Here is a 15,546-nt window from a genome sequence, read left to right as displayed (position 1 = left end):
CAGATCGGTAAGGCCGAGAAGTCAAGAACTTATTACTACGGTTAGTAATCAAAGCTAGAAATCATGTGCTTATTATATTGAACAAATAAAGAATCCCACGTATATATATATGTAGCTGCAGATTTCCATAAGTTCTTATTTTCTTCAACCTTCCTACTCATTTTGCAGCTTGATGACTTCTGGAAGTGCTATTACGTACTATTCGCATTGGATACAACTACTGCAGAAGGCTATATTTGTGTTTTATTTTGTCTTTTGAGAGAGCAAAGCCACGATCTATTAAGTGTTCGTCAATTTTAAACTCTGGATGTACTCTCCCTCTGCGTGTGTGTTTTTTTCTTTTGTTTTTCGATGGGCAACTTTGCATGTACTCCCAATTTTTACTGTTGAGATTAACTTTATAATGCAGTATATATATTTTTTGTTCAAGCAAGTTGACGAAAATGATTGGAATGCTTACTGGCTAGTTTGCAAAAGAAATAAAATAAACAAATAAAACTAATCAACGATTAATTAAGAGCTAAATTAATCTGCATTAATTTCTAAATGAACTACTCCAATAAAAATGTTCCCTAAGGTGCCGTACCACTTTCCACGTTGGATTTTTTCTGTCCAGGTGGCATTCAATCCCTATATTTTGGAACACGTGGAAAGCTTCTTTTCCTAGATTCTACCAAGAAAACCAAAGGGAACCAATTTGTTCCCATAGAACGCTTCCCTAGGGGCCATTCCCTAGGGTTCACTGTAGGGAAACCCGATCCCTAGAGTTTTTTGGCTGTTCCCTAGGGTTTTTGGCTCTAGGGATACTTGTGAATTCTAGTAGTGTTACTGGAAGTGAAACAGAAGATTATTAGACGAAAATGGCAGAAGTACTAGTAGGTTTCTTGTGATATTACAGAAAACTATCGTGACTTAACGTCAGTGGCGTATCTAAAAATATTGTATGGGTGGTCTAACTTATATAATTTTTTAAATACCCTAAATATAACTAAGTTAAAAGTATAAATTAATCAAATATACATAGTAATATAATAATAAAAGAGTTTTTTTAAAGATTTATTTTCTCATATGCATATATATATATATATATATATATATATGACACTCATATGGGGCACCATGGTGCCCGGGCACCATGGTATCAAATGCACAAAATCACTCAAATTTTTCAAAATTTTCAAATTGTGAGTATATACCTAGTTATAATAATTTAATTCATACCTATACCTATCAACAAAACAACTCAAATTTAAATTTATTTCACAATCTATGATTACATACCTAACTAATTATATGTATGGATGCTATATACCTAGAATCAAAATCTAATAAAAACAAGTTCAAATTCAGTTCAAACTTGCTTTGAACTAGTTAGTAAAGTAGTTAATGTTAATACCTAAGTAATTAAAAAAGTTTCATACTCATTTGAATTGGGTATATACTCAATTTCAACAATGGTGCCCGGGCACCATGGAGCACCAAATAAATTTAATATATATATATATATATATATATGTATATATATATATATATATATATTTATATATATATATATTTATATATATATGTATTGGGATAGGATTTTTTGGGTGGTACTGGAACCACCCCTAGAAGCGCCTATGCTTGACGTGGCTATAGTAGTGTATTAATACTAATATCTTAGGGATTAAGGTAGATCAAGTTAAAAGAACAAGCTAGAACATCTGAGTACAGGTCGTCCATGTGCCATGTTATTCTCTGAACACGACAGAAACAAAATATTCTAACCAACTTCAATTTAATTTCTGACATCAAAACAGCACACATGCACATTGATTTGTTCAACATGGAAATAAGGATCATTAAACAAATAACGCCGGCGGTGTCTGTTCCTTGCAGGCCATTACGTTGCTTTACGTACTATTACTGGTAAACCAGGGAAGAACTTTCTCCATGATACGCCATCAGAAAATGTTATTTTCATCGCTCGTAATTGTCACCCCAGAATCTCTCTGTTCAGACCACGAGCCTCATTTTATTTTATGCTTGTACTTATTAGACAATTTAAATTTTTAACTTTAAATTTGGAGCTGATTTTGAAGTTTTTCATTAAAGTTTATTTTTCAATCATCTTTGTTTTTGTTTTTGGATTGTTAGGAACACATACATAAAAGTTTTATTTATAAATTATTTTTTATTTACAAGTATGATGTTTGGCGATGGGGCAGTCGCAGGAATACTCCTCATATTCTCATCGTTGACATGTATAACTACTTTTCCATGTTTGAACACTTCACAAGTACAAAGTTATGTAGTACAGTACTTCGTACTACTCGTACTATTTTTGTCGTCTGTCAATGTGTTTTGATACTGCAGTAACTTTTGCAACCATGGATATTGGATTTAGTATTTTACTCCATTGTTCAATGAATGACAACGTTTTATTGAGCATACTGACTTCAACCATTGTTTTTTTTTCCGAAAGCTAATATGAGTCCCCCACGCTGCTATGAAAGAGAATCCAACAACATGACTATTGTACCAACAAAACATAACTCTAGACCAACATAAAAAAAGTACTATCGGTTAAAGTTGTGATATGAGAGTTAAACGTTGTTATTAGCACTAAATTGTTAGCATAAAGGTGGCGTTTGTTTCTACTAAAGATAAAGATGGAGTTATCTTTAAAAAAACGAGAAATCCATTAGCACATAATCAGTTGTGTTTTAATTATTATAAACTTGGAAACATATTTATCTGATATTTTATAGCAACATTTATATAGAAAGTTTTCACGTGAAATACACGGTTTAACAGTTTAAAAACATGCTAATGAAATCGAGGTAAAATCTATATTTTACTCGAAAAAGAACGGGACCTGAGTACACTTTTAGAGAAATATTAAGCTCATAGCCGGCGCAGTAAATTACTACAGGCATGTTTGGTAGAGTTCCAACTCTTAAATTTAGCTCTGGAGCTGTCTAAACCCAGATCTACCTTTTTAGTTTATTTTGTGTGAGAACTCTATCCAGCTCGTTTTCTTTTTAGATAGAGTTGAAACTATTTAGTTGAGCTGAAACTGTTTGGCTAAGCTGAGCGTGCCAAACATAACCTGCATTGCGTGCGAGGCGAGAGATTTGAGATATTATGCGCTCGTGTTGTGGTATGTTGATAGATGTAGTGACGAGAGTTGTGACAGTTGAGAGCGAGACGAAGAAACGCGTGAGGGAATTAATGCGTGTGCCAGAATCTACACGTTCACACTTCAACAACACTATCGAGCTTGTCGCCGAACCTTGCACGTTAAGATCGACACGGAATTGACAGGTACGGAATAATGATAATAGTGTCCTACTACTGCTATTTTCCTGCTGATTCTGTGCAGCAACCACCAGCAACTATTGCTATATACCACATGAGGCGAGAAAAAAAAGATACTATGCCATACCTTGCAAGCAAAAGCAAGCACTTGCAGCAGCAAGGAGCTGCGACCATGGCTCCATCCAAGCAGAAGCCATACTGCTCACTAGGCTATCAGAAGAACATTTATCCAACGAGGTGTTGCAAGTATACAGCAAAAGAACTTATATTTACAGAGAGAAAACTAGTGTGATACAGGGTGTATAAATATGTACGGGATGCATGTACATACATACATTCATATTAACAGTCCACGCCCCTACAAAACTCGCTTCATCATGTCCTGATCTTCCAAGCTCCCTATAAATATCCCAATGGTATAGGATGGTAATTATGGGCGGAGAAACAGTATTCACCTGAATATCTTGTTGCCTGATACTGTGATCTGCAAGCTCAAACCTTGAAAAGCCCACGAGTAATCGGGCTGGTAGGTTGATGCTGTTGCCATCCCAGGATTCCTGACCATGGTCCAGGATGATCTGGTCCAACAGCTAGATAAAACATTCTGAATGACTCTTCACCAGCATGAGCTCACGATCTCAGATCCTTATCCCTGATGCTTGCCTAGTTCCCAAAGGATCTCTGTGTGGATTGTTCTTTCTTGAGTCTCCAGAGTTCGGTCGCTTGTGCTTCGATTGCATCGAGATCAAGGCTCTCGAAGAAATCATCGTCGTCCCAAACGAAGTTATTGTTGACTCCAGTAGTAATGTGTGAGGAAGGTTGTGGTGCCGGTGCCGGTGCCAGTTCCGGTTCAAGGTTTATAACAGGGATGGAGGCAGCTTGTTGGAAACTTAGCTTCCTCTTTCTGCAGTCTAATGTGGTGGATGACTCACAATGGGCTAGACTTGTTTCACCTTGTTCCTTCATTGAGCTGGCCCTAGCCACAAAGCTTTGTTGGTCCCCTAGAGGACTAGGGCCAATGGTATGGTGTGGTTGATGGATCCCTTGTGGAGTCTCCATAGAATTGTGCAAGTTCTCTGAAGAACAGCTCGCACTTGCGCTTCCGCTTCTTGAAGCAGAATTGTCAGGGACATCTTGGTACCTTGAGGGCAGCACTATTGGGGTCTGAGTAAGCAGCGACCGCCTGCAAAAAACATCAGATGGAAATTGAGTTTCAAAGTTTCTTTCAGCAAATTTAATCAAAAGTACAGAAACATGAACACAGGCCACAGCGATGCTCATCTATACAAAAATCTTGGCTGCTGTTGAACTGAAAAAGGATAATGCTCACTCCACATTTATCTGGTTCCGAGTTTCCAACATGGCTGATGTACAAACTTCTTACAGATAAGATAAGCTAGTTTGTGTCATAATAGCCACTTTGTCATTAGGTATTCAATGTACAAAAATTTAAATAAATTTATATACTTGATTACAACTTCAGAACTTCTAGGCGAACATAGAAATGCTGCTAGTTTTTTGCATTATATACTGAGTAGCTTATTCAAATTAATCTAATCGCAGATGCGCCCAAAGCCCAACTGGCAATTGTACAGCTCCACTACAACCAATCGGTTGTAAAGCAATATACTGTAATTTGGGACTGTACTGATGACTTCACAGATATCGAACCATGAAAAGTTGAAATTGCAACTGCACAAGGGACATGTCCAACAGCACTTTTTTGGGGGGCAGAAAGAATGACACAAGCAGGATTGTTCAAAACAAACACATGGGTAGAAAGAAAAAAGTGTTGTTTGATCAAGTAATAATACCTGTAGAAGGCCATCATGTCACCACTGTTTTCACCACGATGTACGCTTTGGGTAAATTGGCCCGTAGGAGTAGCCTGGTCATTAATAAAACTGTCTTCATAATTATCTTCACTATGATCATTACCCTCATCCGCTGAAACATCAGCATCTTCAGACACCCTAGTGCATGTAAGACATTTATAAATTAATCTAAACAATGATTCATATTGGTAAGCTCTACTAATAGTTACAGGACCAGCTTTAGTTTGTTTGCTAAATATTATATAAAAGATTTTAGAAATCATACTCAGCTTCATCATCAATAAAGGTATCCAGACACATCTTGGCCCTCCTTTTGTTTCCTAGATTTGGAATCAAAAGGAATCTATCAAATATATGCACAAAAAAAAGAGAGATTTGAAAGTTGTAATTATAGTATAAGGTTAAGAAGCCTAAATAGAAACTTGCAAAATTAAAGAGAATTACACGAAAGAGGCTCAACTCACTAATAGTGTGTAAGGTTTAACATACTTTTGGTAGCAAAATTGTGGTTTCCTCCAGCAGCAATATCATATCTGTCATCTAAAGACATGGAGGAAACTCTTTTGATCTTGTCAGCATATTTGCAAAGTCTTTTGTACTTGGGTGCTTCCCGGACTGACCCTGGTGTGTCCCCTCCTGACCTAAGCTGCCAATCATCAGAGAAACTATCACATAGTAGATTTGCCATTGGAGTATGAGCAGCTGGACTATGTATTTTCACATTTGATGGATGCATCCGCTCTTCTTTGTTTGCTTGAGTCTGATCTAGGGCATTCTCTCCTGGTGAGACAGCAAGTCTGGATATCTCAGAAAAATATTGCCCTTTCCCCTCAAAGTTCAGAGGTCCATTTCTAGATTTCAACTCATTGGCCTTTGCTCCCTCACTGTGTGATTTTGAAAAATCAACCTTTTGCTGCACAAAATCAGCATTTGCAGCACTGTCTGTCTCTAAATGTTTGTGGCCAACTTCAAGCATCGGAGACTCAGGAACAATTCCTTCTTCAATATAATATGTTAGTCTTGGACTAAGCTCCATATCTTCTTGACCTGACAGACCTGGGCTCACTGGTTTAGAATTGCAGGGTTTGTGGCATATTTCTTTTGGACTTACCAATGTTTTAGGAGGTGGAGTTCCACGTACATGTCTGTCATCAGTGCGGCCATATCTTTCAGTGTATTCAGGTGAATGGGGAGCTAAACCAAACTCATCTGTAAGGATAGGTTTACTTGAATAAGCAAAACCTGCAAGGCAATCGAATTCAATCGTTGGTCTACTGATGTCAGCAGCCAATTTGACGGACGTGGTCTTGTTCTGGACCTTTTGGTGCCAATTTACATTCCTGGCATCCTTATGGAATTCAGATGTCCTCGGTAGAGCAGGTACAAAGGTGATTGAGACATAACCGCTAACATCCACGGCTACATAATCTCCACTGAAGAAAGAGTGGACAGGATATTTCTTAATTGGTGAACTTGGTACGAGAACATTTTTACTCCATGCAGCTTCACCGGATAAAACTTCCAAACCACAATATTCCTGGGGAATTACCTCTTTCGATCCATCAGCACCGAATAGGCCTATAAATGGTTCACAGGTTTAGAATGTCATATATCAATCAGAAAAGAGCAAGCTTAAAACTCTGCATGCACAATAATAAGCTGAGTGAATAAAAAAAATCCTTTTTTTTTTTGCCGGGAACTGACAGAATGCCATCGACAGTGGAAGAAGAACCAACCACCCAAGGAAAAACTACCCCCAACCTCTATAGGAGGCTACTCGGCATTAGTTTTAAACAGCCCTGCTTCCTTCCAAAACTGTAATTTCTTCTTTGATCTTCTCAAATAAAAAAAAAATGATTTTATTAAAGAAACCGTAGGCCCAAAGAAACTATATATGGAACCAGTAAACCATTTTTAGAATCTGATAACATTGCAAAATTAATATAATGAACTGAGTAAACTAAAATGGGAAGGATATGACAAGCACTGACCTTCGGGTGCCTCATCCATTGCAACTGGTACATCAGCAGGTCCTTCCAAAGGGCTTGCACACTGAAAAGGTGTTCAGAAAATTTTAGGACTTCTGTTTTCATTTCTAAATGTCTACAGAGAAGTCACACAGATCTTCAATGAATCTACCTTTGTCCTAGAGAAAGAAAGATCTTGAAGTTGTTGCATAGCATCAATTAGCATGTTCGTTGTTCGGAACGAATGTGGCACTCTGTAGATATCACATGGTGAAACCTGGAAGCTAGGAAATGTAACAAGAGATGGCTTCCAGAAATCTTCTTTGCATGCACCAAAGTACCGAGCAATCAATCGACCATCATCCTGTGACATCTTATTAAAGATTGGAGATGCGACATTCACATCAACTTTGCTTTTCTTTGAGCAAGGAATATACTTCTCTATGGATAATTCAACAAACTTAACTTCTGGATTATAAACATGTGGAACCTATAGGGTGCATCATGAATTTATGCAATTAGCTCCTCCAGATTTAAGAAGCAACTTTATGAACACGATGATAAAAAGAATTACCATCCTAGGACTATCATGGTATTCAAATCTGCGACGATCACGCAATAACTTCTTCATAGTTTTAGTATTTCCTTGCTTACTTAAGTACCCTTTCATCTCCTGTCCGCTACAAGCCAAAACCAGTTTGGGAAGTTAAGGTAACCAATGCTGAGAGAGAAATACATTTAAAAAATGCAATTTTTGCGGCACTTTGGCAATTTTCAATTTTCACCAACCAAAAAAAGGATATCAACTCTCCCTTCGTTCTTCCTTCCAGTCCTTCCCATACGTTGAATCATCCTTAATGCGGAGATGTTGGCATCAAAACAAACCACAAGATCAACCTCCATAATATCTAGTCCTTCCTCACCAATTGATGTTGCCACTAAAATATTGTATTCCCCAGACCGGAATTTCTGTAAACAATTTACAGTCAGATAGAAGAAAAAAATGCAAATCATGGATGAGCAGAGTATATAGTTCAATACATGCAAAATAGCTTGTTGCATTTTCTGTGTCTGGCCCTTCAGTTGATCACCTAAAGGCAAAAAACTTGAAATAAATAAACACATCATATGATTCATATGTTTAAATGCATAAATGCTCCATTCATAGAATATTACTACCACTAAACTACTTGGATAAAGGAAAATGTAGGAGACCACTATGTTTATTTCGTATGGTCATTACCATCCAAAATGCTACAAACTCCTGGAGAATGAAAATCAGACCAGAACACATATTCTAATTGAAGAACTTAGCATATTGAAATAAAAAGTAAAGAACTATAGATCATATGTTTCAAAATCATACTTCTATGAAATCAGTGATCTACAATTAAATCTCAGCTGATCACCGATAACACATTATCATACCTGTAGAACTTTGACCAATGAATGCAGCAGGCCTCACAAGTTCACCATCAATATTTCTTAGGGAGCACAATATTTCTCTGTGTTTCACAGTATAACAAAACATTCAAGCCATATAATAGATTGGTTCTGACAGACAATTAAGCAAAGCACGAATGTACATTGTTTCTGATGCACAGCTAAAATAACAAACAGATTGTTTGCTGGAGCAAGGAGATATACACAATAGCACAGAAAATTCAACAAAATTATAGGGCATCCTGAGTCTTAAAAACAACACAGAGAAACTAAGACATGAATGCTAGCTATAGTTGATAGGGAACTGTTTAAAAGATGCAAGACCCACTAACTGACTTAAAACCAACCCCTACAAATGAAAGTAAATATGCATATCCAGTGCATAGTGACATGTTCAGCACTAGTATGCCTTAATTTGTCGTTTATAAATTATAGCTGGTTGTCAAGAAAAGTAAAGAAACTGGATCAGAAGATTTAAGATGTTGACAAAAAGATGTAAAGCTTAGTTTTCCCAAGCTGACTTGCCTCCAACTATCCATTTGGTGTCCATGTTTAATATGAGCTATTGCTGTTATCAAACACAACTTCCTTCTGTCCTGACATTGTAGGTTTCCATGTATTAATTCAGTACTCCCTCTGATTCCATTTATAAATTATTTTATACTTGTGCACAAGGGTTTAGAATATCACACTGGAAATGTGAATCGTGTATTCATGAGTGGTATCGTTTATGTATAAACATTATGAAAGTAACTATTGGAGTATTGGTCAATGCTGGCATGAATAAAATGAACATGTATGGTAATCTGACTAGCATACTACTAGCATTCTCTACATATTGCTCTTTGACAATTTCATCTAGTACTCATTCTGTTAAAATTGGTACAGGATAATCAGTGGTTCCATAGATCAAGTTAAACCACATGACATACATTGCATTGAACCCTGAAAGACCAATGACCTGTCAGTCCAATTTCACTAAGAACACGTCAATACCATTCTCATGATACCTTCAGTAAAAGTTGTTTAAGAGAATTGCTAATAGATTAACCCCTGTGAAACACATGGTGCCAAATGGCTTCTGCCTTCAACATATTTATCATCGGATAAGCTAGTAAGCTACCCACACGCAAACAATAACAATGATAATAAACTAATAACAATACAAAACCAAAAAGAACAGCACAGAAAAATTATGCATGCATCAAATTTTCAGTGTAAAATAAGAATTTGCAAATTGATATAATAGAGAAAAAGACTACTGCATAGTTTCTTACTTGACGCATTCTCGGTAATGTGCAAAGATAATGACCCTTGAGTCCTTTGGATTTTTGCCTGCGTCAACATAACCAGTATCAAAGTTGTCATAAATAAACTTGAAACTTCACAATGTTTGCCCTGGTTTTGTTCATGCAAGGAAATGAATTCCGGAATGATATTGAAGTCAATCAATAAAAGTTTCTTCCTATAGGGTGTGTGTATCTTGTGATGCAATCATGTGAATGAAAAAAAATAACATGTAACATCCGATCAGTGTGCTCTATAGAGAAATAATGATGTTAGAAAACTAAGACCATCCGTTCTTCTCTCACAACTTGAGTGCTACCTGTTGTGTTCCGTGACATCCCATGGGACTTGTCACTCCATTCAAAATACAAGATTAAAAATGACCAAAAAAGACCTCTACCTTGTGTTGTTGAAATATTTGTCTGCTATTTGACAATAGTACCATTAAACAAATACAGATGGAAGAGGATGCTGCTTTCAGAGTTTCAGACATGACTCTCCTTAATGAAACAGACTCAGACTTAAAGCCTTTCCTCCTGCCCTAGCTACAAAATACACTCCTCAGTATCATTAAATATTATAATAATACAATCCTCACCCCTTGGTAAGGTCCACCCCAACTATCTTCCAGAAAAAGACACTCAATGACTTCAAGCAGACAAAATAGTATTCTCTCTATTTCAAAATGTAAGCACTTCTAGCATTTGGAATTTGTACCGGAATATAAGCACTTCTAGAGTAGTGTGTGTCCCATCAACCACCTCTCATTCATTCCCATATTACCCCCAACCACCCTCCACCCCCAACTCCCCAAGGATACCTCATTTAATAAAGGGCATCATAGTCTTTTCTACTCAACATTAATCTTCAGTAAAACCCCAAGAAATTCTTGTATTTTGGAACTGACAGAGTGCCACATTTGCAAGAATACTAGTGAAAAATATTCAGGTGTCACTGTAATACTCCCTCCGTCCCAAATTATAAGGCCTATATTTTTTCTTTCTTTTACGCGGTCTTCAATGACATACTTTGACCATTAATATATTACATGTTATGTTTCCAACAAATATAAAATTAGCATCACATGAAAGTACTTTAAAATATGAATCTATTGATATAACATGCATAATACTTAGCATATATATGGTTAATATGGTTATTAGTCAAAAGTTACCAAGTTTGATTTTCCTTAAAAAGAGGGCGCCCTATAATTTGGGACGGAGGGAGTACTAAACAGAAAAGTTTCACCAACAAAACACTTCTATACTACAAAAGAGTTACTATTCTTACAAAAATACAACTCCACGGAATGATGCACTAAACTTTATTCTGATAGATTGAGCTATTAGTTGTCCTACAGAATGAGTAGGTTGTTGTATAGCAAGCAGTATACATTATAGAATTATTGATCAACTAGACAAAGAAGAAATATGAACCACATTACGAGAAAGTTACTTACGGAAGTGATCTAGCAACACTTCTACCAATGTCCGAACTTTTGGACTGAGAATGCCTTGAGATAAGAAGTTCTCCATAGTTTTCTTTACTTCCAAAAATGTGTTATTTCTTGTAAGCACCTTCCATGATCTTCATTACACAAAAGCCATGATAAATTTGAGCACGCATGGAAGACTTTCTTGTAAAACTCGGTAGAGCATGCACAGAATCAAGAAAAAAAAAGGGTGAGATCTCTAGTCTAGTGTATCGATCAATTAATTTATATGAGATGTGGGTGTGTTCACTGCTCAAGTGTAGGGATGGCTCACCGGAGGATGAGATTGTCTCTAGCAGATGGTGCAGTAGTTGGTGAGTAGAAGGTAGCAAGGGTAAATAAAAGAATCTAGATGGGATGGGAACAGGAACTGGAAGAATGATATTGTTGAGATGTACAAGGCTACAAGCTTCATTCAGGTACTTATTTACATATACCATTCAACCTACCAAAAACAGTACTATCATCAGAAGTGTATATGGAACAGCTCAAATACAACGAACTGACTAAGCTCCTGAATTCTCACTATATTGGTATATTATATCGAAGTTCTAAACAGAATGGACTAGGGCTGCTACTGCTTTGCAAAAGTATAATCAGTAAAAGCGTAAAGGATATTCTTTCATGCTCAAGGGGATGATGCTCAGAAGATCCACAGTTAGGAGCCTAATTATGCACTATGATGACATGCAAGTGAAACATTGTAATAGAAGTGTTTGTAGAGTGTAGGCAATACCCTTCTTTATATTTGGCTTCGATTGACTGATGTGCTGCCTTGATACCATAGCTCAAAAGCATTTTCATAATGCCATAAAGTAAGGTTAGGGCTTGAAAAGATATACCAATTTCCTTTTTGTCTGCTAAAGGAATATTTGGCGGGGGTGCTTGATCAAATTTGTCCTTTAACATGCGCAACTGGTGTGGACTCCACTGGAAAAAATAAGCAATTAATAATGCACATGAGTAGCAAATCAGAAGTGCCTGAGCAGCAAAGCATCAGGACAGAAGTAGATAAATTCTTCACCTAAAATGAATGCATCTAGATGATCGATGTATTAAAGACAGCATGAAACATACATTTGAAGCATCCCTGTGATCAATGACCCTAGCAGAACGCAATTTAACAAGATGTGGACGTATAACATCCAAAAGCTTATCATTGACTTGTTCAGCCTCATCGCCAACTGGTATCTGCATTGAAACAAGTGACCCTTCAGAAGAGAGAAACAGCATAGACAACTTACAAATTTATCACTGTCCATGCACACCTCTAAAGGTTCAACTGTGCGCCTCTGAATATAACGGCTGACTTCAGGATCACTTTCATCACAGTGAACCAACTCAGAAATGCGCAAATTGTTGATAACATTTTGTATAGCTGGTTGCTTTGCTGAATAAAACAGGATTGAAAAATTAGCAAGCATCTCCATTTTTCAGCACTTCTATTTAATTTTGAGGAGACTAACATCCTGGTGTAGCAGTCAGAGCTAAAATCCTTAACGGCACACGAGCTGCCTCCAACTGTCAACAAAGCAGAAAAGTAGAAAAGTAACAAGCAGGTGTCAGAACGACTCATTCATTTACACCCTACCGATATCATCTTCTTCAAATGAGCTTGATATGGAGGAAACCCATGAAAGATAACCAACAAAAGAGATTGCTTGGGTATCAAATATACCTCACGGACAACAACACAGTAAGCATAATTTCGCGAGGCTCGATGAGCTTCATCTATCACCAAGCAAACGAGTTGATTCACCATGCATATCCCTGCCAAAAGCCAAATTAACAATGTCAACTCAGAGAAATGGTAGCATTAAAGATAGTGGGAACAAGAAGAAACTACTGTGGTCGGTCCATTTCTGAAGCGGGCAGTCCAAACATAAAATTGAGGTAATAATACTTAATGAAAGGTGGAAGAGAATAGTGAAGCTAGTGTCAAATGGGAGTAAATTATATAGCTGAGTTGACACATGATTTGCAGGGGCGATATGAACTACAAGTTTGGACATGACTTCTTGTCATGTGTGGGCTTTTATATGCATCTGTTATGCACAAAATTTCTGCCTTCTTTTGTGCTGACTCCATTTCAATGGAAGCTCTGGTGCAACTGTGTTTTTACTATGCGAGAAAAGAAGTGATGCTGTTTCTTCCAGAAATAAATCAATATTTGGTTGCCACTTGCCATTCTAAACTACTCATAAAGCAACACATGGAACTTTCAAAGACAAAGTACAATTGTAAAATATCCAATAAAAATATTAAAAGCATAGGACAATTGGACAAACAAGAGAAATAATCACCAGATTGTATATCATTCTGTAGAACTTGTGGAGTGACAAAGAACACTCTTTTAGACTTCCAAAAGCATGATCGCTTTGAAGGGCTTAGATTCCCCTTCAAGTCAATTGTCCACTCCTGCAACAAGTAAAAAGCAATAGTTCCAGGTACTGGTAGAGAAGAAAATGTGATCTTCAACTGATACCAGATAAGCATGAACATCTACAGAAAGAAATTAATACCTGTGGTATTCCCACTGTATTATGGCATGCCTCAATTTGCTGAGTAACAAGAGGACGTGTAGGTGCAGTAAATACTATTTTCCCTTTATTTTTTCAGATTTACAAGATAAGAAGACCAACTGTCAGAAAGGGTTTTTCCCAATTTACAACAGAAGAGGAAAAAAGTTCCAGCATGGTACAAAAAATTACCTTCAGGAAACCATCTAAAGTAGTTATACATCACTACTGCTGCAATAAAAGTTTTGCCAAGCCCTGTTGGTAAAGCCACTAGTGTATTGGTAAATAAAGCCTTCTCTACAAATTTTTTTTGGTACTCTCGGACTTGTACATTAGCTGCAACACATGAACAAAAGCCACTTAAATTACACAGCTGACACATTGATACCTTGGTTAGAGAGCTAAGTTATTATGTGTAACCTCTAACTATTTACAAAGCAAACATGATTACAGCAGAAGTGAACTACAACAAGAACAGAAATGAGCATTTGAGTGGTGTTTCAGAAGTTATTTTTTGTTTCGCTTATATTGGAATCGTTACATTATTAATCACTGAGGAACAGAATGTTTGCACATCTATGTTGGAGAGTGGAGACAGGGAGTCCAGGAGAGTTCCCTTGGGAGTTAGAAGGCTATACAAAAAAAAAAAGATTCTGAGGTCCAAATGAGCAATCAAAATACTTAGTACACCAATACTGAAACATGCACTAATTAATTGTGTCTAAACCAGGTTATTCTTGCAATCTTGAACACTGTTTCAATTGCCAATGAAAATGCTCTAGAAAACTACTGATGACGGAGTGATTCTTCTCGAAATGCAGGTAGAAATGGAGAACACTCACTTGGATAAATCCAAGTTCGCGCTGCCTCGTGGTCCAGAGCAACGGCGCAGGGCTTAGGCACGACATCCTCGTCCGCTCTACGCGAGCACCCCTCACCGGCGCGGTCACTGGGGCGCCCCCAGCCGCCACTCGGCGGGACCGGCGCCGCTGCGGGCGGCGAACCAGGCACAGGGGGGGCCCTGGCGCCACTCGGTAGGATCGGCGCCGCTGCGGGCGGCGAAGCAGGCACAGGCGGCCCCCTCTCCATCGCCGCCATCTGTCTCCTCCTGGTGAAGGAGTCGACGAATCGGTCGAGCGTCAACTGCCGCGTGCCGGCCGCCGCCGCCGCCGCCGAGGGCTCCGGCGGCGGTGCCGACTCCGACGCGGCGGAAGAAGACGCGAGGGCGCATCGCCTGTCGATCTCCTGCACGGCCGCCTCCCAGTCGAAGTCCTGCGGGGGGGAGGTTAGGGTTTCCCGGAGCAAAGGTGAAAACGCGAGCGGAGGGGGGGTGACCGGAAGAGGAGAAGGAGGCGCTTACGTCGTCGTCGTCATCGATGATGATGGCGGGGTGCAGCGGCGGCGGCGGAGGCGGCGCGGCCATTCCGCCGCGCGCGGGAGCTTCGAGAAGGTTGCGGGTTGGGGAATTTTGGGAGGGGGAGGAGGCGGAGGGGATTTGGGCGGGGAGACGAAAAGTTTTCGGAGGCGGTGCGCGCGTGCGATGCTGGTGGTGGTGATCGCGACGAAACGGGCGGCCCGTGTGATTTGGGCCTCAAAGAACAGTACTGCTAGTAAAATTACGGCCCATATGTATCTGAGAAATACGGCCCATATAGGATAGGCTGGAAGAGGATTGTGGGCTACGTGACGCCTAAATAAGAAAA

General features: G+C 38.6%; 1 protein-coding gene and 1 long non-coding RNA gene across 2 annotated transcripts; one reads left to right on the top strand and one right to left on the bottom strand.

The window, feature by feature from the left end:
- Nucleotides 1–429, top strand: LOC127754152 (uncharacterized). The gene is made up of 2 exons (XR_008012776.1): nt 1–40; nt 169–429. It is a non-coding gene; the product is annotated as an uncharacterized LOC127754152 (long non-coding RNA).
- Nucleotides 430–3,326: 2,897 nt separating this feature from the next.
- Nucleotides 3,327–15,332, bottom strand: LOC127754931 (DEAD-box ATP-dependent RNA helicase FANCM). Its single transcript, XM_052280540.1, has 22 exons — nt 15,204–15,332; nt 14,686–15,115; nt 14,036–14,179; nt 13,847–13,929; nt 13,628–13,742; nt 13,003–13,094; nt 12,791–12,845; nt 12,593–12,714; nt 12,402–12,515; nt 12,061–12,254; nt 11,292–11,419; nt 9,823–9,880; nt 8,531–8,607; nt 8,144–8,193; nt 7,906–8,071; nt 7,677–7,798; nt 7,275–7,592; nt 7,127–7,187; nt 5,625–6,713; nt 5,401–5,455; nt 5,115–5,273; nt 3,327–4,483 (listed from the first exon to the last, which is right to left on the bottom strand). Exons 1-22 carry the CDS (start codon nt 15,264–15,266, stop codon nt 3,964–3,966), a joined length of 4,215 nt encoding a protein of 1,404 aa, XP_052136500.1. The 5' UTR covers nt 15,267–15,332; the 3' UTR covers nt 3,327–3,963.
- Between the last annotated feature and the right edge of the window lie 214 nt (nt 15,333–15,546).

This window comes from Oryza glaberrima, chromosome 11, assembly GCF_000147395.1.
Source record: "Oryza glaberrima chromosome 11, OglaRS2, whole genome shotgun sequence".
NCBI classification, from domain to species: Eukaryota; Viridiplantae; Streptophyta; class Magnoliopsida; order Poales; family Poaceae; genus Oryza; species Oryza glaberrima.
The sequence above is the reverse complement of the archived record's forward strand: the minus strand, read 5'-3'. Positions and strand labels throughout refer to the sequence as shown.